Genomic DNA, 26,688 nt, shown 5'->3' with positions numbered 1-26,688 from the left:
ATTTGGGGGGTATGACATGTTTTAATTATGCAACAATCAAGATATCTGCCCAGTCAAGTGACATTACAATGTGGATAATGCTTTTGTTTGGCACCAGCCATGTGATTAGTCTTCCCTGTTTACATGTATAACCTAAAAAGTGCTGCCCCGTAACAACTGGCCTCTGCCACTAGCTACACGTACCTTTAAATAATGAACCTGCATGAAGACCTTCTCAGGATTGAGCCCATGTTTAACGACAGATGATCCTGAGTCACTCACATGGCCAGTCTTCTCTTTATTGGGCCTAAAATGATGCAGAAAAATTTTAAGTATGCACATTCTGAACTAATTAAACCGTAACATCATCTTATTTCTTATTTTCAAAGTTGCTCAATAGTGTCTGAGTTCTGTTCAATTGTACCAGGTATAATTTAAAACAGTTTATATTATAAATTCATGTACTAAACAAGGAGGGATTTATATTTGGGTTGGCAACTTGAGGTTGGCTATTGGCAATATTTTACATCATCTTATCCAAGATTAAAGCTTGCCAGACCCTCAAGGAATCTGAGCTCCAATATGAATTATTTAAGAACCGATGGGCTTTTCTTTCAGTGGGAGTGATGAACTGGGAAATGCAATGGAAAATGCAGCTTTACTTGGAAGGATAAAGAATTAATATCATTTTCAAAAAATTCTGAAAGCCCCAATGTTATCCACTTCTCTTAATTTGCATTTAAGTAGTTCAAGGCTTAAGAAATGTTTGTACTCTGAGGCGATTTTACAATCTCAAAAACAAAAACAGAAGTTGTAGAAGCCCACGTTTTTAGAACTGGAAGACATTAACATCCTACATGTTAACTTTCTTGCTTCACAAATGAGGGAAACTGAGGCACACCAAAATTAAGTCTGCATCCCCAGTCTCCCAGCTTGTTTCGACTTGTGGTGATATCAGCATTGAGACCAATGTCTGCTTATTATCTATCAGGGTGCTTTTCATTTTGCTCTACAGTGTCAAGTATGTTTTAAAAATCCCTTTAAAAATATAAGTGCATAACAAAGAAGCTTCAACAACTAGCTAAAATCAAAATAAGTGGCAAGGTATTTGCAGCCTTCAGCTGTTCTAAAACCAGTCACTTATTGGACACACTGAAGAGCATGATTTGGGGTGAGGGGAGGGAAGGGCTGACCAGAGGGCTGACATATCAGACGGGGGGGGGCACTTATTTTTCAAAAGTAGTGTGGTGTTTCAAGGTCCATGGCCTTTAATCTGAGAGACCTGGTGTCGAATCTCAACCCCACTTCTTACTACTTGTTAATTACTGGCAGATTACTTAAATTCTCTTGTCTTCAATTTACTCATCTGCAAACCAGGACTAATCCTACCTAACTCCCCAGGTCCTATGGAGAATAATTGAGAAAATACATGCAAAGCCCCTAGCAAGGGCCAGGGATACAAAATTTACAAAAATTTACAAAAAAAAAATTTACAAATATTAATCAACTTAATAAAATATTTGAAAGCAACAAATACTGCTAAATTCAAGGTTGATCATCTGATATTAGAGGCAATGGATTTCAGTGGCTCACCCATGCAATCCATATGCTCACAGACACAAGGGTGTAAGGACGCTGTACCCAAATGGAAGTATCTGAGGATGGCCCAGCTTGCCAGTCAGTACCTTTGCAGTGTGTTCAAGCTGCCAAGCCAGAACCTCTGATTAAGTCTCTGCTGAATATTCCAGTATTTTATCCCGGCAGACACAAGGCACGGGACCAGCAGATTCCTAAAGGAGAGACAACAACTGGCCGATGGAGCTAACTGCATAGTTTCCATTTTTGTGCTTGATCCCTGACTAACATACATGACCATACTTGCGGCTATAACTAGTCTCTTTCATCTTCATTTAAGACTCCATTGAAACGCATCGGCTTTATTCCTGCTCTCAAGTTTGTCCTGGGATTGAGCGTTTTTATAAAGAAAGCCGCACTGGCTTTGATAGGGAAAGCCCACCACCCACAGCCTTGGCAGGAGGAAGGCTTCTCAGAGTCGGCTTGAATTCAAACCAGCTTTCCCAGCCCCAAGAGAGGCAGACTTGGCTGTGAGTGTCTTAGGCCTTAAACTTTAAACTGAGACTATCAGAAGGGGAGGGACACAGAAGACCAATGTAAATGTCTGCTCTGAAGGTTGCCTTCTAGCTCAAGTTCCTGACAACACCTTCATTTTATTTTATTTTATTTTATTTTATTTTATTTTATTTATTTTTAAAGTTTATTTATTTTTGAGAGAGAGAGAGAGAGAGAGAGAGAGAGAGCAGGGGAGGGGCAGAGAGAGAGGGAGACACAGAATCTGAAGCAGGTTCCAGGCTCTGAGCTGTCAGCACACAGCCCGACGCGGGTCTCGAACCCACAGACCGTGAGATCATGACCTGAGCCAAAGTCGGACGCTCAACCGACTGAGCCACCCAGGTGCCCCTGATGATGCTTTTAGTTGGTGCTTCTTTTTTCCTTTGCCTAAAAATGTCTTTCCAGAAAGCGTCCCTCTCTTACTTTGTTCTTCCACCTTCTCCAAATGAAGAGGTGTTCAAGAAAATTCTTTTATGCTCACAGCATCCAAGGCAAACGTACAGGTCCCCAAGAGGTTCCTTTTAAAGTAGACGTTGTGGCAGAGAGAGCAGTGTGCAGGCAAGCTTTGTGAGAAATCAAAGGGAGTGGTTTTTACAAGGAAAAGATACTCCATGAGCGGGAAGAAGGTGACTTGCTCTGCTGTCCTACTTTGGTTCTCATGATGCCATTTACCCCCAGGTCTGTGCAGAGAGACAAAGCACAGAGAGAAAGCAGGAAACAAAGGAACTACCATTCCATGCAAAAACAGATGACTCTCCTGGGTGAGTGACAGGAGGCACACCTAAAAAGAGCACATGCCAATGTATGATTGCATTTAAATAATTGTAGTCAAAGAACAGGCAAAACAGACCTGTGAGAATGGAGATCAGAACAATGGTTACCCTTGGGAGCAAGTACTGACAGAGCAGGGAAAAAGAGGAGGGTCTCTGAGATGCTGGGAACATTCTATATATTGATCTCAGTGGTACTTTCACAAGGATACATAGGTAAAAATATACTGAGCCATCTAGAAGTATCTGTGTGCTTCATGCATGTTACATTTCAGTTAGAAAGTTAAGAAAAAATAGACGCACGTGAAGCAGTACACATTTTGTGAGAATAAAAGGGAATCTGTGTAGAAAGGGAGTTTGCTGTTCATGTGCTGAGAACACATGACTAGCATTAACGAAGCCCTCTACACCTGAGGACCAATGAAGTATGTTTTTCTTTATTTTAATTTTTTTTTTAATGTTTAGTTACGTATTTAGAGAGAGAGAGAGGGAGGGAAGGGCAGAGAAAGAGGAAGAGAGAGAATCCCAAGCAGGCTTCGTGTTGTCGGTGCAGAGCCCAACTCAGGGCTTGATCTCACGAACTGCGAGATCATGACTTAAGCCGAAATCCAGAGTTGGCGGCTCAACCAACTGAGCCACCCAGGTGCCCCTGCAGTATGTTTTTCAAACGACACTGTGAGAGGCAGGAAGAGCTGTGGCAAATATAATTTGGCTCAATCCCATTCTCATCCACCTTCTCTCCTGCCTCTTATACAATTAAATCTGAAAAGTTAAATGCTCACTTTCCAAGTGTCCTGGCAGCTATGAATAGTCAGAAGACACGGTCCAGGTCAATGAGACAAAAGCAGATGTCTACTGTGGCTTTTGCTTTCCTTACAAAAGAGGGAAATATGACTGGAAGATGGAGGTACAGCAGCCACCTTGCAACCTGGAGGCAGTAAGTCAATATGCTATGGAGACTAGAATCAACCAAAGAAATAACGTAAATAGTCTTTAATGGTATCATTCAGCTGCTGCCCAGCCCGATACTGACTGCCTTCAAACTTTTTATTGTCTGAGAAAAAGAACCCTCATTTGTTGAAGCCAAAATCGCTTTACTATTCTATTAATTGTAGCCAGATTCATTCCTAATGGATGGAAAATGGAACTAATACTACCATTTCCTGTGCCAGGTACTCTGCAGAGTTCTTCTTACATATGACATCCTTCTACCCTCACAAGAACCTGCTGGGACAGGTACTATGATTATGTCCATTTAAAGTGCTGGAAAGTGAGGCCTGGGGAAGACCACAAAGCCAGTTAGTGGCAGAGTTGAGGCTGGAACACTGAAGTCCTTGCTGAACTCTGAGGTGTCCCCAAGATCCAGGCCCCCGTGGTGGATGCGCCAAATAGAAGTGGAGAAACTGGGACAGGTGGCTTACCCTCCCTGAAGCTCAGTTTCCTCACCTATCCAGAGCGTGATGACGCTCAGATAACATGAAGGCACTTTGTGAACATAAAAGTGTTAAGCATCTCTCTAACATGACACACCAGTGTTTATTTCCTTGGCTGGAATACATGGAATGTGGGAGATCAAGTTACCAAGGTCGTTTGGGCTTAAATGTCCTTGGTCTCTGTTGGACCTGGCACCAAATGCAACAACTGAGATTAGCATGACCTTTCCCTTCCTTGTCTCCTTCCTTTTCCGCTGCGCTCAGAAGCAATATGGACATTGAAAGAACTGTCAGATAGCAGTGATATTTGATAACACAGTGATTTCACTTAGACTCAAATCTCCCGAAGAAAGGACCGATTCTGTAGGAGTATCACCAAAGGTGGGATTTGGGAAAATGCCTCTGAAAGGTGCTCAGGCGTGTCAGCTTGGGTCTGAACACCTCCTGTTCTGCCACCGCCCAGACGGGCCATCTGCCAGCCTTCTCCATCTCTTACCCCTTGGCAGTAGAAGTGAGAGCCACGAGATATCTTCATCTATAAATTCTCCACTGTTGTGCCTGAGCCAGAAACTAAGCATCCCAGTAATGAGAGAGAAAGAAATGAGACCACAGGCCATTAGTTTTTCAACATGCCTATCTGTCTATCCATCACAGCTGACCTGCCAGGTGTGAAAGGCCAGGAGTTGGGCCTCACTCATGCCCCCACAATGGAGGAAGTTAAACACTACCTTTGTCCAGAAACTGGCCTCCTTGTACTTATCTGAGCCCCACATGCGCATGTGGGACCTACAGAGGAAGCAGTGTAAACACTGGGTAAGAGTTTGGGTGTGAATTTTAACTCTGCCGCTTAAGAACCACGCAAGTCAAGCAACCCCACGAAGCCTGTTCTTTCATCTGTAAAAAAGGGGACAGCGATCGTGACCATGACACCTCATCAGGCTGTTGTAGCATCTAGTAGCACTTAGCCAGAATTCCTGTTGGCATTTTGTAAGCACAGCATGAATGCTGTCATCGGCATAATGCATTCTGACTGGAGTTCAGGGAACACCAGCTGACCCCGCCTATGACAGGCAAAGGCATTAACAAAAGACCTCACTCTGTGGTCCTACACGTTATCATTAGGGGAAGCTGGGCGAAGGGTACACAGAACCTCTTGTTTTAATAACCTCGTGTGAGTCTAAAATTATTGCAAAATAAAAAGTATTTTAAAGAAGATACAGCACATTAATGAGGACTTACACCTTCCCTTTGAGAAACCCAATTTTGAGTGTAAACCCTGCAGGGGACAGTCTTTAAATCTGCTCCTTGAAGAATCAGCAGAAAACGAATAAAAAACAACAAATTTCAGGTGTTGCCTAAAGTTCTTGTGAGCTAGGTCTGGGCATATTTCTGACACACAAGCCCATAGTCTACACCACTCTGTGAGAAGATTTCTAAAATCCTGGGTAAAAAATGAAGGTGGAAATAATTCAAAGTACAGGAATCTTATATTCTCCATTTGTTTGTGCAGCAACTTTCCCATCTATAAAATGTGCATCCTTGCCACCGACCCGACTTTGGACTGTGCTACCAGAGAGAAGTGGACAGAAAGTTGTGCACACCTTTAACTAATGAAGTTATATTGTGTCAGAGCTACCGTTCGGCAAGTTTGATTATCTGTGTGCTTTTCACAATGGATTTAACAGTTATCCAGACTGAAGGTTCTCTTCCCCATCAGGGACCATTATCCTGTAGCAGACACAGCAGGATATTACTCTGGTGTTGAAAAAGGCAATTGCTAAGATGATTTAAGACAGAAGGAAGCTTCCCTCCAAGGATCCAGAGAAAAGTGCAGACGTATGTTGTAACCCCTGATGGTGAAAGGAGCCAGTGGTCAGAAGAGAGGTCAGTTGCTGAAGGTGACCAAGGAAAGATCTGTAGTTAGCGGAACTGTAGAAAATACAAAGTCCACCAGCTCTGAAAAGCAGGGTAGGAAAATGAAGGATGAAATTTCGAAAAGTGGGAAGCAATGAGCATCAGTACAAAACCAAAATAGTCCTCAGGTTTTGAGGGCCCATAAATCAGAACTCCCTAGGAAACAAAATCCCAGAGGAAAAAAAATAAAATAAAATAGAGATTAATACAATGGTCTGAGCCGTATATCACCACAACATAGCCAGAGGTAATTTGGACATGTCTTCAAAGGACATAAGGAAGACAACAGAGAGCAAAGACACCAAGATGGCTGCCTAGGAGGTTTCCGATGAGGTGAATTTTCAGAGGCCATATTCGAAAGATGAAAGCGGGGGATGCTGGAGAGAGAAAAAAACCAAAGCTAAATATAAGAGCCCAGAAACTATAAAATCCTTGTCAGGAAGGCAAAAATTCAGAAGGAGCTGATGTTAACGGAGAATGTTTAGGACAACAAAAGGGGCTTTAGCGGGATTGTTTGGAGCATAAAAAAGACCAGGTGTGAAGATGCAATGGAACCAACAGAAGTACTTGAACTCCCACTTTGCTTCAACTTTCCTGCCAAGGAGAATGATTTTCAAATTGCACATGGCAGAACAGCATTGTTCTGTGGGAACTGATGCCTGGGACAGGTGACGGGGGCTCCCTCCTCCTTGAAGAGTTCTGACGCCAGGCCCCAGTAAGGGACATGTCACAACTCTGAAAGCTTCCATTGGCAATCATAGACCTCTGGGGACATCACCAACGGAGACAACAAGAAAGGGACTGGTGGGGACAGACAAATGTTATTCTCATTTGCTAAGGAAGAGGGGTTAAGAGGAGGAAAGACGAAATTCGTGACTGTGACTCACACAGAGCTTGTGAGCTCTTAGAACAGAAAATGAGGAACTATAGGAGTGAACATAGAATCTGGAGGGCCACTTCCAGAAATTCACTGTGGGCATCAGGCATCCTGACAGAAGTCAGCTGGCAGAATGGATGTAGCAGTGGTGAGTGCATAGTGGTTGTTTCATGCCTTTTAGGTTAAAAAACAGAACTCAAGGCTGTTGATTAATTACTGGCTAGAACCAGGAGGGAGTACTACTTAGGCTGAGCCCCAGGAATGACGATGTACTGGTGTAACAGATTTGCATTTTAGTCCAAGCTGGGAGTCTAGCTGGTTGATTGACAGCATCCACAGGCAAGAACAGCAAGCACATGCTGACATGAAGATCCAAAATTAATAAGACAATAGTTAATAAGAACAAAGAGGTTTGAAAGAATAAGTCTTTCCCCATAAACTCAACAGCGATTGATGTGACTTCCAAAATAATAACCACGCTGGTAGGTGGGCTCAACAGGAGCAACGAGAAGGTAGTTGGAAGTACTGCTGGGGAGGGCATCAGACAGCGTCCAGAGCAGTGGTCAAGAGCTGAGCTCTGGAGCCAGACTTTCCTCTACTTGCATCCCGGCTTGCCACCTACTGGCTGTAGAAAAGTGGCCAACTGCTTAACACCCCTATGCATTGGTTTCCTCATCTCTCACATGGGAAGGAAGATGGTACCAGAACCCATCTCATAGGGCCATTTTGAGGACAAAATGAGATCATGTACATAGAGTGCTTAGAAAAGTGTTTGGCACATCGGAAGCACTCAATGAACGTTACTGAGGAGAGAAAAATGTGTGGGGATTGGAATGGCAGGACCACCATTAGAAGGTGTAGGATACTGGCTTAAAAATGAAATATTATATATATGTGAGTGCATCCAACTTGATCAGTACTTGTCCATTCTTTTCTGGCCTAGCCGGACAAGAGAAGCAGGAATAGTCCCACTGAATTCTTCAAAGGTGTAACTGCAAACAGCACTGTGTTCAGTTCAGGTGTCGTATCTGGAGAAAGTCACTGTCAATGAAGACAACAACAAAGGACCAAGCCCAGGAAAGCAAGGGTTCTCCCAACCTTGCATTAGGTATGACAGATTTCCAAATCTTGGGACCTAGTGACCAGGAAAGGAAAGACAATGGTCTTCACACATGTGGATTTGTTTGGGTGAGAACAAGGCAAATCCTGTGCAACTCTGGAGGTAAATAAGATGACCTGGCAGAACTTACAAGGAGGCAGTTCCAGCCCAGTCTGAGGAAGGCCATTTTAAGATGGGCATACCCACAGGGAAATTGCTGCTTGCCAGAGAATTGGATCCTGGAAATCCTTTGGTAGAAGCTGGGTAGCTGTCTGTCAGGGATACAGAAGGTTAGGCAGAATCACTTTCAAGGTCCTTTCTGACCCTAATGTTTTAGGATTTTAGGAGATAAAATAACCCAGAATTATTTAAGCTGCAGTATTTAGATGTAAAACATTATTCATCCACTATAGTGGAGTCAACAGGTTTGCTATGTAGCCTTGGTCATGCCAAATCAGCATCAAGGGTGATTCTGATTAAAAATTCTGATTAAAACAAGCACACAAGGAGCTTGGTGGTTCAGTCAGTTAAGCATCTGACTTGGGCTCAGGTCGTGATCTCACATTTCTTGAGTTCAAGCCCCGTGTTGGGCTCTGTGCTGATAGTGTGGAATCTGTTTCGGATTCTCTCTCTCCCTCCCTTTGTGCCCCTCCCCTGCTCTCTCTCTTTATCAAAATAAATAAATAAACTTCACACACACACACACACACACACACACACACACACACACACGTAAATGAATTAGAAGAAACTTAATTTTATTCAACCACATATATTTGGGGATAGATGTAGCGTAAGAGTATATGATCCAAGCATAAGAGGCTTTCATTATATTTTTTACAGAGTTGTAGTCTAGGAGAGAGGGCGAAGGCAAGAGAGGTGCATATGCAGTAAACCTGAACTGGAATCCTCAGAATCCAGGTTAAAAGGAGCCGCATACTCTATTCAGGGCTAGGGTGATCATGACGAAAGGCAAGCTGTCCATCAGCTATACACATTCAGAACATAGGAATACAGAGAACTTGGAAATTACAGGAGGTGATTTCAGGAGAAAAGGTAATAAGGGAAAACTTTTTTGTACTGCATCAAAAAAAAAAAAAAAAACCCATGACACTATCCCAGAAAGAGACAAATGAGACAAACACTGGCTTCATTTTGTAAGGGGGGCTGGAAGCACTTTTTGAACACCAACAGCATGTGTGCTGCTGTGTGCTGAGATGGTGGGAAGATTCGTCTCATCTTATGACTCAAAGAGGAGCAGATGGTCTGTGGGAGCTGGAGAAGGACTTTCCCTCCTTGGTGGAGAATGGCACAGAGCTGAGGACTGGTAGCCACAGGGGGGTGGAGGGCTTGCCTGGGTTTGAAGCCCAGTATGCACCAGGATGTAAAACAAGATGAGTAGTTGGGAGAAGAGCTCTCTTCTCAGCCTTGCGGGCAACTGAGTACTATTTAGGTCTTATATTTAACATGCTGTGCATTAACAGTAAGACCATTCACCACAGTATTGTTTGTGCATTAACAGTAAGACCATTCACCACAGTATTGTTTAGAAAAGCAGAAAGCTAGAAATCACCAAAATGTCCAGTGGTTGACAAGTGGTTAGTTGGTTGTGGGACACTCATATCCTGGAATATTCTGCAGTAGTTAAAAAAAAAAAAAAACAAAACCTACATGTGTTGATAATAGAACTAGAGTCAGGACTATATTATTATTATTTTTTTAGTTTTTATTATGGTTGTTAATTTGATAGAGTGTGTGAGCAGGGGAGAGGGGCAGAGGGAGGGAGAGAGGAAGACACACACACACACACACACACACACACAGAGAGAGAGAGAGAGAGAGAGAGAGAGAGAGGGAATCTTAAGCAGGCTCCACACTCAGCATGGAGCCCTATGCAGGGCTTGATCCCATGACCCTGGGATCATGACCTAAGCTGAAATCGAGTTGGATGCTCAACCAACTGAGCCACCCAGGCACCTCAGGTCATTAAGAGAACAATGGAAGGGACGGTATGTGGTGGAAACAAATTGACACGCACACTCACTCATGTGTATATACTTGTACTTGAGGGATGCTTTCTTGGAAGTGACTCATCTCTAGATGGGGTTGTTATACCACAAGCCCCATGGAGATAATCTTCCAGGCATCCAGTGCTAGATATGGCTCCTTGGGGCTCATCCAATGCCCTGAGGAAATCAGTTGCCTTCTGCCATAACTTCATCTTCCATCTCTCCTTCAGACACTGATGGTCAACCCTGCTAAGGCTGAAATGATGTTATGAAATGTTATAAAATATGCAATGATTTCCATCAATCCCTCTCTTAAAAAAAATTGAGATATAATTCACATATCATAAAATTCACCATTTAAAAAAAGTCCAGGGGCATCTGGGTGGCTCAGTACAGTTAAGTGGCCAACTTGGGCTCAGGTCATGATCTCATGGTTTGTGAGTTTGAGCCCCACATCGGGCTTGCTGCTGTCAGCACAGAGTCCGCTTCAGATCCTCTGCCCCCTCTCTCTGCCCCTCCCCCACTTGTGTTCTCTCTCAAAATTAAACATTAAAAAAAAACCTAAAAACAAGTATAATTCACTGGTTTTAGTATATTCATAAGGTTGTGTAACCATCACCAGTACCTAATTGCAGAATATTTGCATCACCCCCAAAAAAGATCCCACACCCACTAGCAGTGGTTTTCCATTTTTCCCTTCACTCCAGTCCCTGACAACCATTAATTTACTTCTTGTCTCTATCCATTTGCCTACTCCAACTATTTCCAATAAATGAAATCATACAGCACATGGCCTTTTGTGACTGGCTTCTTTCACTTAACATAATGTTTTCAAGAGTCATCTATTTTTGTAGCACATAACAGTACTTCATTCCTTTCTATGGTTGAATGATATTCCATTGCATGAATATAACACACTTTATTTATCCATTCATCTGCTGATGGACATTAGGGTTGTTCCTACTTTTGCTATTAAGGACAATGTTTCTATGAACATTTGTGTACACGTTTTTGGCTGGACTTATGTTTTCACTTTTCTTGGGTAAATACTTAGGAGTAGAGTTGCAGGGTTGTATGAGAACCCTATGTGCTACATTCTGAGGATCTACTAGACTGCTTTCTAAAGGAGCTGCACCAATTCACAATCCCACCAACAATGTACAAGGGTTCTAATTTCTCCAAATCCTCTGTGGCACTTGTTCCTATCTGACTTTTCAGGATAGCTGTCCTAGTAGGTATGAAGTGATACCTCACTGAAGTTTCAATTTGCACTTCCATGATGGCTAATAATGTCACATTTTTTTATGTGCTTATTAGCCATTTGTATATCTTCTTTGGAGAAATGTCTATTTAAATCCTTTGCCCATTAAAAAAATCATTTGAGAGAGAGAGAGAGAGAGAGAGAGAGAGAGAGAGAGAGAGAATGCACATGAATGGGGGAGAGGGGCAGAAGGAAAGAGAGGGAGAATCCCAAGCAGACTCCACACTCAGCATGGAGCCTGACACAGGGCTTGATCCCATGACCCTGGGATCATGACCTGAGGCAAAATCAAGAGTCAGATGCTCAACTGACTGAGCCACCCAGGTGCCCCTTTTTGCCCATTTTTAATTTGAGTTGTCTTTTGAGTTATAAGAGTTATAGGAGTTCTTTATATATACTGAATACTAGTCCCTCATATATGATTCACAAATATTTTCTCCCATTCTGTGGGTTGTCTTTTTAGTTTCTTGATGGAGTCCTTTGAAACACAAAAGTTTTTAATTTTTATGAAGTCCAATTTATTGATTTTTTTCCCCTTTGGTCACTTGTTCTTTAGTTTAAGAAACAGTTGCTTAATCCAAGGCCATGAAGATCTATACCTATGTTTTTAGCTCTTACATTTAGGGGTTTGATCCATGTTGAGTTAATTTTTGTATGTGGTATGAAGCAGAGGGTCTAACTTCATTTTGTGCATGTGGCTATCCAGTTACCCCATGGCCATTTGTTGAAAAGACTATTCTTTCTCCCATTGAATGGTCTTGGCACCCTTGTCAAAAACCAGCTGATCATAAACAGAAAGAACAGTTTGTTTCCAGACTCTCAATTTTATTCCATTGATCTATATGTCTGTCCTTATGCCAGTGTCACACTGTGTTGATTACTGTAGCTTTGTGGTAAGTACTGAAATTGAGAAGTATGAGTCCTCAATCTTTATCAAGATCATTTTGGTTATTCTGGGTCCCTTGAATTTCCATATGAACTTTAGGATCAGCTTGTCCATTTCTGAAAAAAAAAAAAAAGGCAGCTGGAATTTTGACACTGAGCATTGCCATTTTAACAATCTTAAGTCTTCCAATTCATGAAGACAAGATATTTTTCCATTTACTTCATTCTTCAGTTTCCTTCAACAATGTTTTGTAGTTTCCACTGTATTGCACTTCTTTTGTTAAATTTATTACTGTTTCATTATTTTTGATGTTATTGCAAATGAATGTTTTCTTAATTTCATTTTCAGATCATTTATAGCTAGTGTATAGAAACACAATGGACTTGTGTACATTGATCTTGTATACCGCAACCTTATTGAACTTGTTTATTCTGCCAGTTTTTTGGAGAGAAAATTCCTTAGGATTTCCTATATATAAAATAATTTTGCCTGCAAAAAGAGATAGTTTTATTTCTTCCTTTCCAATCTGGGTGCCTTCTATTTCACTTTTTTACCTAACTGCCTTGGCTAGAACCTCCAGTGCAATCTTGAACAGAAGTATAATCCCTCTTTTTTATTCTTTATCTCCTCCACCACTGACTTGAAAGAGGAAGAAGCCCTTATAAAACTTAACACATAGAAGATTCTTTTTATGTGTCCTTGCAGCAGTCCAGTCAAATACCTATATTGGTTGTCAGCCATTCTTGGTCAAAACTATTGGCCAAAACACAAACTAAATGATGGTGTTGGGGGGAAGTGTACAGGGAGGATGAGAGTTTTTCTGAGCGGGCAACTAACACTCACTAGCCATGAATGTAGTGTACATCATGCTAGGATTGGCTGAGTGCGTGAGATATCCTCAGAGGCAAAATAAGAGTGAATTATTATAGATTGGTTTATATACATGAATTATTATTATACAGGACTAGTATTATGTTTTAGGAAAATATTTCACAGGCAAATAGTGTTATAATGAATCAGTCGCACACGGGGGAGCAACACAGAAGTATGCGTGTATACTTACAAAATTTATTTTTGGAAGGATTCACAAGAAAATGCTAGCAGAGATTATCTTAGGGTGAATGAAGACTGCAATGGTGGGGATGGAATTAACACCTTTCTAAACTGTCTGGGTTTTCCTCTTAGTACTTTTATTACAAAAACAAAACAAAACAAACCCACCCCCACACCATGGTTAACTAAGCAGTGATTATGAACTGCTTTATTTCTTCTTTAAGTTTTTCTATATTTAAAAAACCCTACTAAATGTAATTGTAAAAATGAAACACGATGTACAGTAAATATGTAATTAGGGGCCTATCAAGGAGAATTCTATCCCTCCCTTAGAAATACCTGAGTGATGAGTAACCAGGGAATGGTTCAGAAAAATGAACAGGGAGTGCTATTTGAGTTCAAATATTCAGGACATGTCTATCATCTTTGCCGGGTAAAAGAAGTGTGAACTGAGGGTGTCCCTCCAACAGGAAACAGGAACTGAGTGGGCAGCTCAGGGGGAGGGAGCTGGCCTTTGAGACAGGAAAGGGCAGAGTCTGTTTCTGGCTAGCTGAGAGCCTTAAGGTTTTTCAGAAAATGCTGGCACAGGTACAGCACCATCCTGTCACGAAAGGGTAGAAACCGTCTATACAGCTAGCTTGCTAGTGTGCGCAGCTCAAAAAAAGAGAACAAGACAGAAAAAATGGGGTGAAGGGGGTCCCGGGCTTGAGGGATGGAGTGGAGGGTAGGAGTTCCAAGGTATGTATGTAGAGATCCCAGGAAGTGCACAGGCCAGTGCCAGCGGTCAGAACTCAGGTAAGAACGCTTGAAGCCATAGAGGCCAGAATTGTTTTCTCCTCAGGGCTGTGGTCAGATTCTGCACAGAATGCCAGGGGAACTGTACCAAGCGAGCAGCACCAGAGGGGACACCAGTGTGGCCCTGATGTACAGATGAGACCAAAAGTAGGTTCCAGGAAGGTATGAAGATTCCATTTGTCTTAGAAGCATTGCCGAGATAATTCTTGCCTCAAGCTATTAGTTTAAGCATCTTTGTTTAATGTTCAAACTTTTTGGGGGGGTTTGTTTTTGTTTTTAATCCCATCTTTTTCATTGGTAACCAGGCATTCTTGCTCCCCCACCCCCTCTTTAAACATCCTCTTAACTTCTTGGGGCACCTGGGTGGCTCAGTCAGTTGAGTGTCCGACTTCGGCTCAGATCATGAGCTCACAGCTCGTGAGTTGGAGCCCCGCGTCAGGCTCTGTGCTGACAGCTCGGAGCCTGGAGCCTGCTTCAGATTCTGTGCCTCCCTCTCTCTCTGCCCCAACCCACTCGCATTCTGTCTCTGACTCTCTCAAAAATAAATAAACATTAAAAAAAATTTTTTTAAAAATCCTCTTAACTTCTTAATACAATTAACTTTTCGGGGTGCCTGGGTGGCTCAGTCGGTTAAGCATCCGACTTCAGCTCAGGTCGTGATCTCGTGGTTTGCGAGTTCAGGCCCCATGTTGGGCTCTGCACTGACAGCTCAGAGCCTGGAGCCTGCTTCAGATTCTCAGATTCTGCCCCTCCCCCGCTCTGTCTCTTTCTCTCAAAAATAAATAATGAAAAAAATTTAAGTTTATAAATTAACTTTTTGAACATTCTTGCCAATTCCAAGTTAATCAAGAGGAAAAGTAGTGTTTCCAGGCTCCAGTTGCTAAAGAGACAGGAGAAGAGTGCCTTTGTGTTTGCCAGAGGAGGACAGGAGCAGTGAGAGAAGAGACAGAAACCAGAACAAACCAGGAGAGAGAGTGGGGCTGGCTGCGAGGGCTGTGTCCTTGTGCCCTCCATCACTCGTTGGGTAAATATTGACCAAGTGTCAGAGGGTCTATATGACAGTACCTAACATGTGTTGAGTGTTTACTGTAGGTTGAATCATTGGAAACTGACACTACTGAGCCATTTTAGATCTACCAAAATGGCAATTCTCTGTGACTCAACCCAATATATGTGTTCTAAGTGATTTGTACATATTCATCACATTATCCCTCTTACTCATCTATAAAGTAGAAACCATTGTGTTATCATCCCCATGTTAGAGTGAGGAGACCAAAGCTTATTATGCTGTGTACCTCTGTCAAGGTCACTCAGCAAGTGGAAGAGTCAGAACAGGACACAAATCCAGGCACTCTGGCTTCCTAAACCCTAGACTACTCTCTGGGGTTGAGACCTGAAGACTGACAAGCTCTGGAGAGGGTCCAGACCTTCATTTGCAGCTGTTGTTTCTCTAAAATGAGGCAGGACAGACCAGGCTTTGGTCAATAAGGAGCTGGGACTATTGCCTTTCACTCTGTTAAAGTCATAACAAACTTCACAAAGCCCACATATTCAACCACTTCCTTTAGTGGGTCAATCCAATCCTTATCTGCAATCAGAGAAAGCTTTACATCCTATTATTAGGAGCCTTCTCTGAAGTTGTATGGACTCTCCAACCAGTTTTGAATAGCCCCAAATGAGCCACTTAGAGCCCTAGGCCAACCAGGAAGAGGATCCTAAGCTCTTCTAAATTCAGGTGTGGGTTCCTGAAATGGCTTCTAGTCTCTGTCTCTCTGATCATGTGTGATCTCACAGGCTGGGTAATCTTCCCAGAACTCTCATTTTCATTATGTCATTCTTGGAACTGAAAATAGCTCCCCAATGCCTGGATGGTCACATGCAAACTTTTGAATCTGGCATCTAAGGAACTCCATTACTTAGCCTGTCCTTCCCTGGCCCCCTTCAGTCTCATGGGGTTCCTGATGGCTATCCTTTCCAGGAAGCTCATTCTCACTTTAATGTCCATTTCCACAATTAATTCACTGTTTATGCCTGCCATGCTTTGCTCCTTGAGTTCCCTTCCTTCCAGCTCTTTCCCAGTCTCAATGTTAGCCTTTCTTTCCATCCCAGTTCAAACCTCACATCTTCCCAGCCACCCTTTCTAGCTAAACCTGCCAACAGTAATCTCCCAGTCCTTAGAACTCTGAGGATACAGCCTAGGGTTTTTCTATCTACTGTCTTCTGACCAATATTTCAACGCTGCAAATAATATAGAAAGAACCTCAGGGACAGAGATCATTGTTGTCTAGGACATTCATTTCTTCAACATTTATTGAGTATCCATTTAGTGCCAAACCCTGTGGTATACAGAGGTGAAGAAGTCCCTGGATTCACAAGGCTCATGACTCAGAAGAAAGTTGCATTAGGTTGGACCATATGAAACTAATGTGTTTGTAGGTTAAAAAGGGTTGATAATTGGCAATATAGCATGGCTCATTCTGAATTTAACTATCAAATAATGTAGTAAGATGAGGGATGGAGATACAACCAGAGCATTTAGGGGGTACAGATGAGGGTCACATGCTTATATTGTCAGGAGAGAGCCTGAGACTTTTGGAATGTGGTGATATCTGTGTTGAATCATGATGATTTGGGGTCATACAATAAGGGGAGGACATTCTAATAGAGACCACATGAAAACAAGGCAAGGAGGTTAAGAAAGAACAGGCAGACAGTAGATGTTATGGGCTGCATTACATTTCTCCAAAATTTTTATGTTGAAGCCCTAACCCGCCCTACTTCAGAATGCAACTAGATTTAGACACAGGGCCTTTAAAGGGCTAGTTAAGTTAAAATGAGGCATTTGGTTGGTACCCTTTACAAGGAGAGGAGATTAGGACACACAGAGAGACACCAGGAATGCAGGCACACAAAGGAAAGACCATGTGTGGGCTCAGAGAGGAGAGGCTGCAGAAGAAGCCACACCTGCTAACACTTTGATCTTGGACTTCTAGCCTCCAGAAGCATAAGAAATAAATTTCCACATACCAGTCTGTGATATTTTGTTATGGAAGCTCTGGCAAACTAATACTGTAGGGTTCTATATGACCTCAGTGAGGGGGCTGGGGTGAAGCAAAAAATGGCAAGAGAAGGGACTGTAAAAAACAGGTAGGAGTGGTGGCATGAAGGGCTGTGCCCGCTGTATTAAGGAACTTGGAAGTTTTTCCAGGAGGTGAAGGGAAGCTTTTGGAGAGTTTTAAGTAAGGAGGTGGTGGAATTAGAAGGTGTTTCAGGGAAAGCTCCACGGTGGCAGTGAGGAAGGCGGACTTGACGACTAGAGACAGAAAGAACAATTCGGGAGCTGTTGGATTGGTGCCAGCGAGTTAAGTTCTAACCAGGGAGACAGCAGTATTAGGAGTGGAGAAGGGCCCAACTGAGAACACTTGTGAGAGAAGTTCATAGTGATGACTTAAACCCTCCCAGGGCAAGGAGGAGAGAGGAGGGAGGAATTGGAAGACCCCCATTTTCGACCTGGGATGAACGTGAGAACCTGAGCCACCACTGATGGGCTCACCACCATAGGAGGTGAGCAGATGGGGCCCATGGGACAGGGTTACCAGTGTGAGATGGCTGTAGGGCCAGCAGGAAAAGAGGATGTCAAGTGGGCAGCTAAGCAGTCACATGTGATCTTTAAGAGAGAGTGGGGCTGGCCTGGGGATGTGTGAGCCTCCAGCACAGAGAGGAGGTATAGTCAGCAGTGCCCATGCCCCACTCACATTCTGTGGGGCCTTTTTATTATCTGTGTGCACATTAGCTCTTGTCCTGCTCTCCATGACTCTGTCAGATGTGGCTCTCTGTAAACACAAGAGACAGAAGTACCTCGGGATGTACATCTGTCCAAGCAATGAGGACAGGCAAAGGGATGTACACACGCTGAGCCACACCCTGGTGGGGACAACTCTGAGACTGACCTGCACTGCCTCCACAGCAATCCTATGTGACTTGACTTGATATCCTGGCTTGGCCTCCTGTCCTTCTCCTCACTTCTACTTCCCCTCCTGGGAACACTTCCTAATAAATCTCTTCCCCATGAATCTTGTCTCAGGGTCTGCTTCTGGGGAATCCCACCTAAGGCAGGGGGTGTAGATGAGACTACTCCAGAGGAATGAGACTACTCTAAGAGTGGAGCCCCCGAGAAAACAAGAACTCTGAAGAAGAGCCAGAAGAGGTAAGCCAGGCAACTGAGATCCCCAGAAGGCAAGAGTTATCAATAGTATCAAACAAAGCAGAGGAGTTCCAATAATATAAAGACTGGAATACATTTACAGAATCTGGTGGTCTTAAGGGCAAAATGGCCTTAGGAAAAAAGTTTCCCTAGACTCATGACCCCAGCCCATGGCCCAAAGTGATGGCAACTTCATTCTCCCTTCATATATGGATCCCCTCCCCCCTTCCCTTCTTCCTTATGGGCAGAAGGTTTAAAGCTCACCTAGGTATATGCAAGTTCTAGACTTGCGTCGATGCACATGCATTTCCACTTCTACCTCTGGAACTAGAAATTTGTCTGTAACTGTATTAAGACTGACAGGTTGCCTTCAGGCATCTGAGAGGTCAGGGAGAAATGGATGTTGATGCATTTATAGAATTGAAGGGAGAACATGGCTGATGGCTTCAGTTTTCCCTGGGGAACAGGAGGCAAGAGAAGAGAGAGCAGGAAAGGTCTGGAATAAACACTGAAGACCATGGGGAAGGGAGCTGCCCAGGAAAGAGTGAACAGATTTGTTCCCAGGCTGTGGGGCTGGTGGAGACTGAGGTGGGCACGCTGGGAGTCTTGGCCCCAGGATGGAGGAGCGGCGGAGGCTGAGCCTCTGGGCTGGAGGTGGGTGCGTGACGGCAACAAGGGACTCTGGAAGGACGGGAGCTTTCCCATGAGGCAGCTTTGTGTGGCTACGAGTGGCTGAGTTCCCACATGTGGGTGGGAAAAGACTGCTGTGTTCTTCAAGGATCAGAAATAAAAATTTTGAGAAAAACTTTAAAGGCAAAAGCTTCATGCATACCAGAGGTGTACACATAGACTGATTTCAAAAGTCTTACTGTTTTATTATTATTTTTTTTAATGTTTACTTATTTTTGAGAGAGAGAGAGAGAGAGAGAGAGAGAGAGAAAAGACAGAGAGCAAGCAGGGAGGAGCAGAGAGAGAGGGAGACAGAATCTGAAGCAGGCTCCAGGCTCTGACCTGTCAGCACAGAGCCCGATGGCAGGGGTCGAACTCACTGTGAGAGCCGCGAGAACCGTTTGATCATGACCTGAGCCAAAGTTGGACGCTTAACCCACCGAGCCACCCAGGTGCCCCCAAAGTCTTACTGTTTTAAATGGAACATCCAGTGTTCAGGTGTCACGCAAACCCACAGAACCAACGGCACGGCACGCACACTTCGTCTTGGCTGTGGAGAGCTGCATACGTGGGGTTCCCCCCATTATTATGGGATGTCTTTTCGACCAGGGAATGAGACATTTATGAGGAAAGTAGGAAAAGATATTGGTGTTTCTCTAGAATTATATCGTCTGTGGAGGCAGCAGCTAGGAGAAAGAGCCACATCAGACTCTGGGCCTGTCAGCGCCTTCTCAACATGACATATTTTCACGTTTTTCTCAGCATGAGCTTGACTTTAACAATGAATCCAGAAAAGAGGGGAAGTGATAATAAATCACAAACAATAAAAACCAACAGAGATTTCTCCTGACCCTGCCACTGTAGCTCTTCCGTCCCGCAGACCTGTCAGAGTATACTAACACTCACAGGGTAAAGCTCTTTAGAGAGAGAATGCCAGAATCCAGCAGCGCCCCAGGGACCAAAGGCATGGGAGTCTTACAGAAGGCCCTTCGCATCTTCCCTGGCAAGAGTCACGACTGCTGCACAGTCAAGAGTGGGGCGGGGGTGGAAACAACAGGAGAGCAGAGTGGTGGCGGCCAGGCAGAGTAGGACAGCAGTAAGATCAGCTTTGCCTCATACAGTTCTGTCCAGGGTCAGTGGACAGGTGAGGCGGGGGGGGGGGGGGGGGTCTGGGGAGAGTCGCCAGGCTCTCATCTATGGGAAAAGCATCTTTAATAATTAACAAATGAGAAAAGACATGGAGTGAGTAATGTGACCCCTAGCATTTTGAAACTATGAGCAAATCGTCATGCCGCAAGAGCCTGCCGCCACATTACAGGCTCCCCAGCCAAGGAACGCTGAGAAGGAAAACACAGGAACTGTTGTAACCAAATGAAATCTTACAACCAAGTCAATCCAGGACATATCCGATGAGAGCCATGTTCAACACCGGGTGTATGGAAGACACAATTGGGAAACAGTTATAACATTAGCACGTCAGAGCCAAATACAATTTTAGTTTTTCTCTTCTCACTCTGTTAATACTCCAATATCTATAATCAACACAATGTTGAGGTTTTTTTTTTTTCTTATAGCTACTGAAATAATCAGACACATGCACTCATGTGTAAAAGACAAAGATGCTTGGCCCAAGGATACTTTTTTCTTTTAAGTTTTTTATTTATTTTGAAAAAGAGAGAGAGAACGCAGGGGAAGGGCAGAGAGAGAGGGAGGGAGAGAATCGCAAGCAGGCTCCACGCTGTCAGTGCAGAGTCCAACACGGGGCTCAAACTCACCAACAGTGAGGTCATGACCTGAGCCGAAATCAAGTCAGATGCTTAACCAATTCAGCCACCTAGGCGCCCCTAATGATAATTTTTTTAACCCTAACCTTCGTATCCTTCCATGGTTCAAGATACCTTCAGGGTTTGTTTTTTGTTTTTTGTCTTTTTTTAAAAATGCAACTAAATGCTATACCGAGTTCCTTGAAAGCAGAGAGAGAGAGGGAGACTAGGGAAAAGAGGGTCGTTTCCATCCCTAGGTTTAAATCTCTGCTCTGCTCTTTATCAGCTGTATGATGTTGGACACCTTAATCTCTCTTTCTGAGCTGTGAGTCATCTAAGTGAAGATGTTGAATAGCCAGCAGGAGGGGTGGGGAAGGGCTGGCATCAGAGCAGAAGGAAATCAGGGAGAGTGTGACACACAGAAGCCAAGTGCAGAAAGTGGTTTTAGAAGGAGGGAGTGGTCAACCATGTTGAAAGCTACTGCAAAGATGAGTAAGAAAAGTTTCCATTTTGTCTGTCAACACCAAGGAATGAGGAACGTAGCAAGACACAAACCAAACTTCTAAATTGTTGTTGGTCCATCATTTCAAGACCATGGGGTATCTTGAAAGAGAGGGAGGAGAAAGATAGCGTCTTTGATTATGGTCTTGTCTTAAGCGATTTCTTTGCATATTAAACCAAAATAAAACCTGAGAACAAATTCTCATAACTCTGATTCTTTTTTTCTTTTTCACTTTCAGTTATTTCTAGGCTCTCCGTTCCCATTTAAGGGAGAATTCCACAGGATGGGAGTAAACTAAACCTAGACTATGTAACTCGGGGCAGGTTCAGAAACATCTCATCTCCACCGTAAGCGCATCTGATAGCCCTGGTTTCTATACTGATGTGCAACAAATCTTCCAAATGCAGCCATTTCATGGTTTGCCTAAATTTAGGCAAACACGATTTCTGAATACTAAGACAAAAACAAATGCCATAATAAGCTTTCCAGCACAAGGGTCTAAATATAGTGTATTTCTTCTCCTGGCTCTATACACACAGGAAAAGCTCTTGGCCCTCAGAGGCTGGGTTGATCACAGCCCCATGGAGTGCAGAGATAAGGCTCTCCTCATGTGTGTGATGACTTCTCTGTGTGCGGTTGGCCTGCTTATAAATTGGGAGCACATTTCATCAACTCACGTTCATTACGATGCCCCAACCCCCTTCCACACTGATTTCTAGAGTTCCTCTGCTGGCTCCCCACCTTCCTCCAACCTCCTCCCTTGCCGTCCTCTCTCCCTGGTGATTTCAATGTGCTCAGTTTTAAGTATTTATAGTCTGAATGTTCCAATCTCTCCAGTGAGCTGCTGACTTGTAGACCCCACTGAGTTCTCAATATTGAGTATCTATTTGGCATCCCAAACTTAACACATACAAAACTGGGATTTTTATTTTTCCTTCCGGTATCTCGGTTGTCTCACCAAATGGCCTCACCGTCTACCCAGCTGCTCAAGTCAAAAGCCTGGAATCATTCTGGACACTCCCATCTCCCTCTTCTCCACATTCAATGACCAAAGATCCGGCAGCTCCACCACCCAAACCTGTCTCAAATGGGTCTATTCCTTGCATCTGCCCCCCACCCCCAGGATCTCCTGCATGGATAACTGCAAGTTCTAACCCTTCTCCTTGCCATCCCTCTGCTGCCTGTAGCCCACCGCCCCCCAACTGCCAGAGCAGCACTGAAAACACAAGACAGATCATGACCCTTCCCTGCTGCAGGCACTTGGAGTAAGGCTTGCTGACCTGACTCCTGCCTGCCTCTCTCTGCCCATCTGGCTCCACCATCCCTCCGGCACCAGCATGTCAGGCCCTTTCCTACTTCAAGCCTTCATGGTCCTCAGAGACACCTTCCCTTCGTGCCACTTCTCAGCATAACTAGCTGTGAATATGACAGAGTCCCGCTAAGTCGAAGCTCCATGAGATCAGGGACGCTGTCCATATCAGTCCCACGGGAGGTATAGCCGTCCCACTGGCTGAGCGCAGAGGTGTACAAACAGTGGTGTTGGGTGGGGGACGCGGGGCTCCTGGCTCTGGCTTTGGCTCTGGCTCTGGCTCTCCTAAACAATGGATGAGTCAGCCGACCGCAGAGGTTTGCGTGCGAGCTGGGGGGACTTGTCTGTGGGAAGAGTGGCCACGCCCAGGCTGCAATGCTGCTCAAAAGCACCAGCCAGCCTCCCTGGGGTCGGGCTGGGCCCCATGCATTTCCCTCAGACTTAGCCTCAGTGGACACTCACTGTGGAGTGGGGGTGTTCATTTAAAAACAACAACAACTGAACCATTTCAGGCCGGCCCTGCTGGGGAGGCGGACTGGCCTTCAGGGTCGTTATCAAAAATGAGGGGCTATTGCTGGATGGCTGCCTTCCCACCTGTCAGACTGAGGATTCCACATGCTTGGCTCTAGCAGGATGAAAGCTTCTGTTGTCATAGCAATCGTGGCGTTCCTAGGGCCTAGGCTTCGGGTTTCAGAATAACAACTATTTAGAGAAGTGAAGGAAATGAGCAAAGCAGAGAGGGGCAAAAAGCAGAAAAAGCGCAAGAAGTAATCCTACAAGTAAGTGCTACAAGTCACACTCTGAAAACAAAACTCAGGAGCTAGGAGTAGAATCTTCCCCAGGCACAGGAGCGGCCTCCTGCTGGGAAGACGGGAAACAAAAGGCCCCATTGACACAAACATCTGTTATTACTAAACACTTAGGAATCAAGTTTTTCCTAAAGTTTTTTTTTTTTTTTGGCTTTTATTATTTATTTATTTATTTATTTATTTATTTATTTACTTATTATTTTGTCAGGTCATCAGACCCCAACCTTGTCTGAGTCCTCAGCCACCACATAAAGTGACTCTTAGAACGTCAAATGAAGAATTTGGTCCTGGAAACGGCCTTGTGTTAGTTTTTTCCTGGCCAGAGACACCAGGAAAATGTCAGAAGGCAAAGCCCTGAAAGACGCAAAACAACAATCACATCCCTGGGATGGGGAGGGTGGTGGTGACCTAACCCAATTTGATTTAAAAAGGAAACTCAGCAGATTTCACAGATGGCCAGGAGGTGGCTGGAAGGAGAGAAGGAAGGAGGTGGCAGGCAGAGGATGAGAAGGTAAAGAGATCACCTGGCGCTTTACCTCAACACCTGCATCTCCTCCGGGGAGTTCCGCACCTCGTCCTGGAGACGACACCAGCGTAGACAAGCCTTCAGCTCCTGCTGCTCCTGGGCCTCGTGGGGGTCCAGCTGCTTGGGCCACAGACACACAAACACATGTGCACAAAACACGGTCACTGTTGTCCTTGTGTGGGTCACAGCCGCCCAAAGCAGCAGCTTGCTCAGTTTCAGGGTGATGGTCTCTCCACCGTGCCTTGTGCCCCACCAGAAAAGTCAGAGGGCAGAGGGGGTCTGGCGGGTCCTCAAAGAGCCAGCTGCTCACTCTTCTGCTGGTGACAGAGCTGGGCCTGACTGTTTGGAAGGCGCCCCCTGGTCCTAGACCCACCCTTCACACAACCCTGGCCCCAAGAGAGCAGGCTTCCCTAGGGGGCCATTTCCACTCTGATTCCATCCAGACCTTTCCTGCTTTGTCTTTCTGCACAGGGTGGGGCAGGTCCCCTCCATTTACCTCCTACTTTTCCCAGCCCTCAGTTTTGTTAAGGGCTGTTTACAGTGGAGCCTGCTAATGCAGCCCAGATGATGCTGTCTGCATATAACCAGAAAGAGTGTACTGCCTGGACTGAGTCTGGGGGAGGGGAGCACCATCACTCCCTGCCCTGCTAGTGAGAATCGGGCGGCTGTCACTGGGCTCATGAGGCCCTGCGGCTAAAGTCTCTGTAAGGGAGGGCAGCAGAACATCCACTAGGGAGGGAAATGTCAGTATCAACAGGCATTTCTGGAAACTAAAGAGCCTTAATGGTTCATTCAACAGATATTTACTGAGTCTCTGCCAGGCCCTGGGTACATTACGGACACAGTCTGTACTCCAGGAAGACTGATAAGAACACCAGCCATTAGAGTGCAGTCATGGTAGAGGTTAAGGAAGAATCTAGATGCCCTCTGGCCAGCCAGGTGAGTCAGAAGGCTTTCCTGAGGAGGTGCTGGGGCCTGTGCTGATCCCCAGGGACAGGAGGAGTCAGCCAGGGGAGGAGGAATTTCAGGCAGAGGGAAAGCATGTGCAAGGTTCATGGGGCCTAGAAAGAGTGTGATGTGTTTACAGAATGGTGAAGGATATGGTCAGGCTGGGAGCATGCTATTATTGGGGAGGTGTCAAGTAGCCAGCAGAGGCCAGATGATCAATAGGTTCTGTGTGCTCTGTTGCTATGGAAAATTCGTATGTTGAAGCCCTAACCTCCAATGTGACTCTATTTGGAGACGGGACCTTTAAGTAGGTAATTAAGGTTAATGAGGTTATTAGGATGGGCCCTGGTCCAACAGGAATGGGGTCCCTACAAGTAGAGGAAGACACGCCAGAGCTCTCTCTCCACATGTGCAGAGGAGAGGCCATGGAAGGACATAGTGAGAGGTGACCATCACCAAGCTAGGAGAGAAAGGTCTCCCCAGAACTCAAGCCTATCAGCACACTGACCTTGGATTTTTAGCCTCCAGAACTATGAGAAAACAAGTGTTGTTTAAGCCTCCCAGTCTGTGGCATTGTGTTATGGCAGCCTGAGCTAAGACACCTGTGAAGGAGTTTAGATTTTTATCAGGGTTGATGACAAGTTATATGATACAATCTTGCAGCTAACTCAATTCACTTCTCCCTATGGAATGCCACTTTGTATCTCCTCATTCAGTGACTTCCCCCTCCCCACTTTGCCCTGCTTGCTAATGTTCAGTGCTGCACAGCACAGTCATCTGGGCAGCCAAGTGGCCAGTGTGCCTCATGACCTCTTCCCTGGTGACATCCACTGCTGGCCAGGAGAGTCCTGTGAGCCGGTGCACCCTTCCCTGCCCCAAAGAGCCCTCCTCTCATGCTTGGGAGGTCTGCTGCACACACTCAGACCTCCCTTCAAGGAAGGAGCTACAGTGATCCACGTGCTCTGGAAATGTTTCCAAACTTTGTGCTAAAATCTGGAATGGCCACTTTATTTCAGACCAAAGTGTTTTCACATATAGAAGAATTATTGCCCAGAGAGTAAAGGATGATGAGGTGGGTTGTCTCCTGCGCCAGGTTAAGGGGAAAGGAGGGATAAAGAAACCTCAACTCCTGCTTTCCCTTTGAGGCCCATGTCAGAAGTCACCTCCTCCAAGAAGACTTTCTGGATCAGCTCAGACCTGACCTCTCCCACCTTTGAAGCCATACAATATTCGGTGTTTACCTCTCTCTTCTAACTTATTGTCTATTGTGTGCTTTTCTTATCTTCACAGTTCAACTATGACCTCTTTCAGAGCAGGGTTGTGTCTTACCCATCTTATTATCTCTACAGGTCTAACACAGATGGACACACAGAAGGTATGCAGCTGTGAGATGAGGCCAGACTGGCTTCATGTCTCTGCTAGTGGAGATGAACATATTCAGGGCAGTAAGAGGCAGGACCTATGCAATGAGACTCAGGCGTGATCCCCTGGAACTATGGGCAGGGGCAAAGCCAAAGGAGGAGCGCTTCATGGGGATGGAGATGATGAACAGAGAGATCATCATTACATGCCTGAAATAAATTTCACACTTATCAAGAATAGCACAAATCTGATTGTCTCAGGACAGAAGCACCTGAGAAAAGGGATGTTGACAGAGGCTCATTGATATTAGCCTATTTAACCCTTGCTAAATGTCTACTGTGCGTCATATGGTGGAAAATACAAAGAGAAAGAGAGCAGAAAAGGAGAACT

At 44.6% G+C, this 26,688-nt stretch overlaps 1 protein-coding gene across 15 annotated transcripts in view; it reads right to left on the bottom strand.

The window, feature by feature from the left end:
- Window positions 1-26,688, bottom strand: part of LOC122475127 (aminopeptidase O (putative)) — a 343,878-nt gene that overhangs the window by 125,118 nt on the left and 192,072 nt on the right. For 14 of the 15 annotated variants that reach the window (XR_006295098.1, XR_006295097.1, XM_043566830.1 and 11 more), the window contains exons 7-8: window positions 23,999-24,105; window positions 184-286 (exon numbers count right to left, since the gene is read on the bottom strand). Coding sequence is in view for 13 of the 15 variants with exons in the window: in XM_043566830.1 (XP_043422765.1) it covers window positions 184-286; window positions 23,999-24,105 (210 nt within the window). In the remaining 2 variants the exon portion in view is untranslated. Of the gene's footprint in view, window positions 1-183; window positions 287-10,098; window positions 10,467-23,998; window positions 24,106-26,688 lie in introns of those variants that run through there. The other variant, XM_043566835.1, reaches the window with a different exon arrangement.

The sequence above is a fragment of the Prionailurus bengalensis genome, chromosome D4 (genome assembly GCF_016509475.1).
Source record: "Prionailurus bengalensis isolate Pbe53 chromosome D4, Fcat_Pben_1.1_paternal_pri, whole genome shotgun sequence".
In the NCBI taxonomy this organism is placed as follows: domain Eukaryota; kingdom Metazoa; phylum Chordata; class Mammalia; order Carnivora; family Felidae; genus Prionailurus; species Prionailurus bengalensis.
Note: the sequence above shows the minus strand (reverse complement) of the source record. Positions and strands in the feature narration are given on the sequence as shown.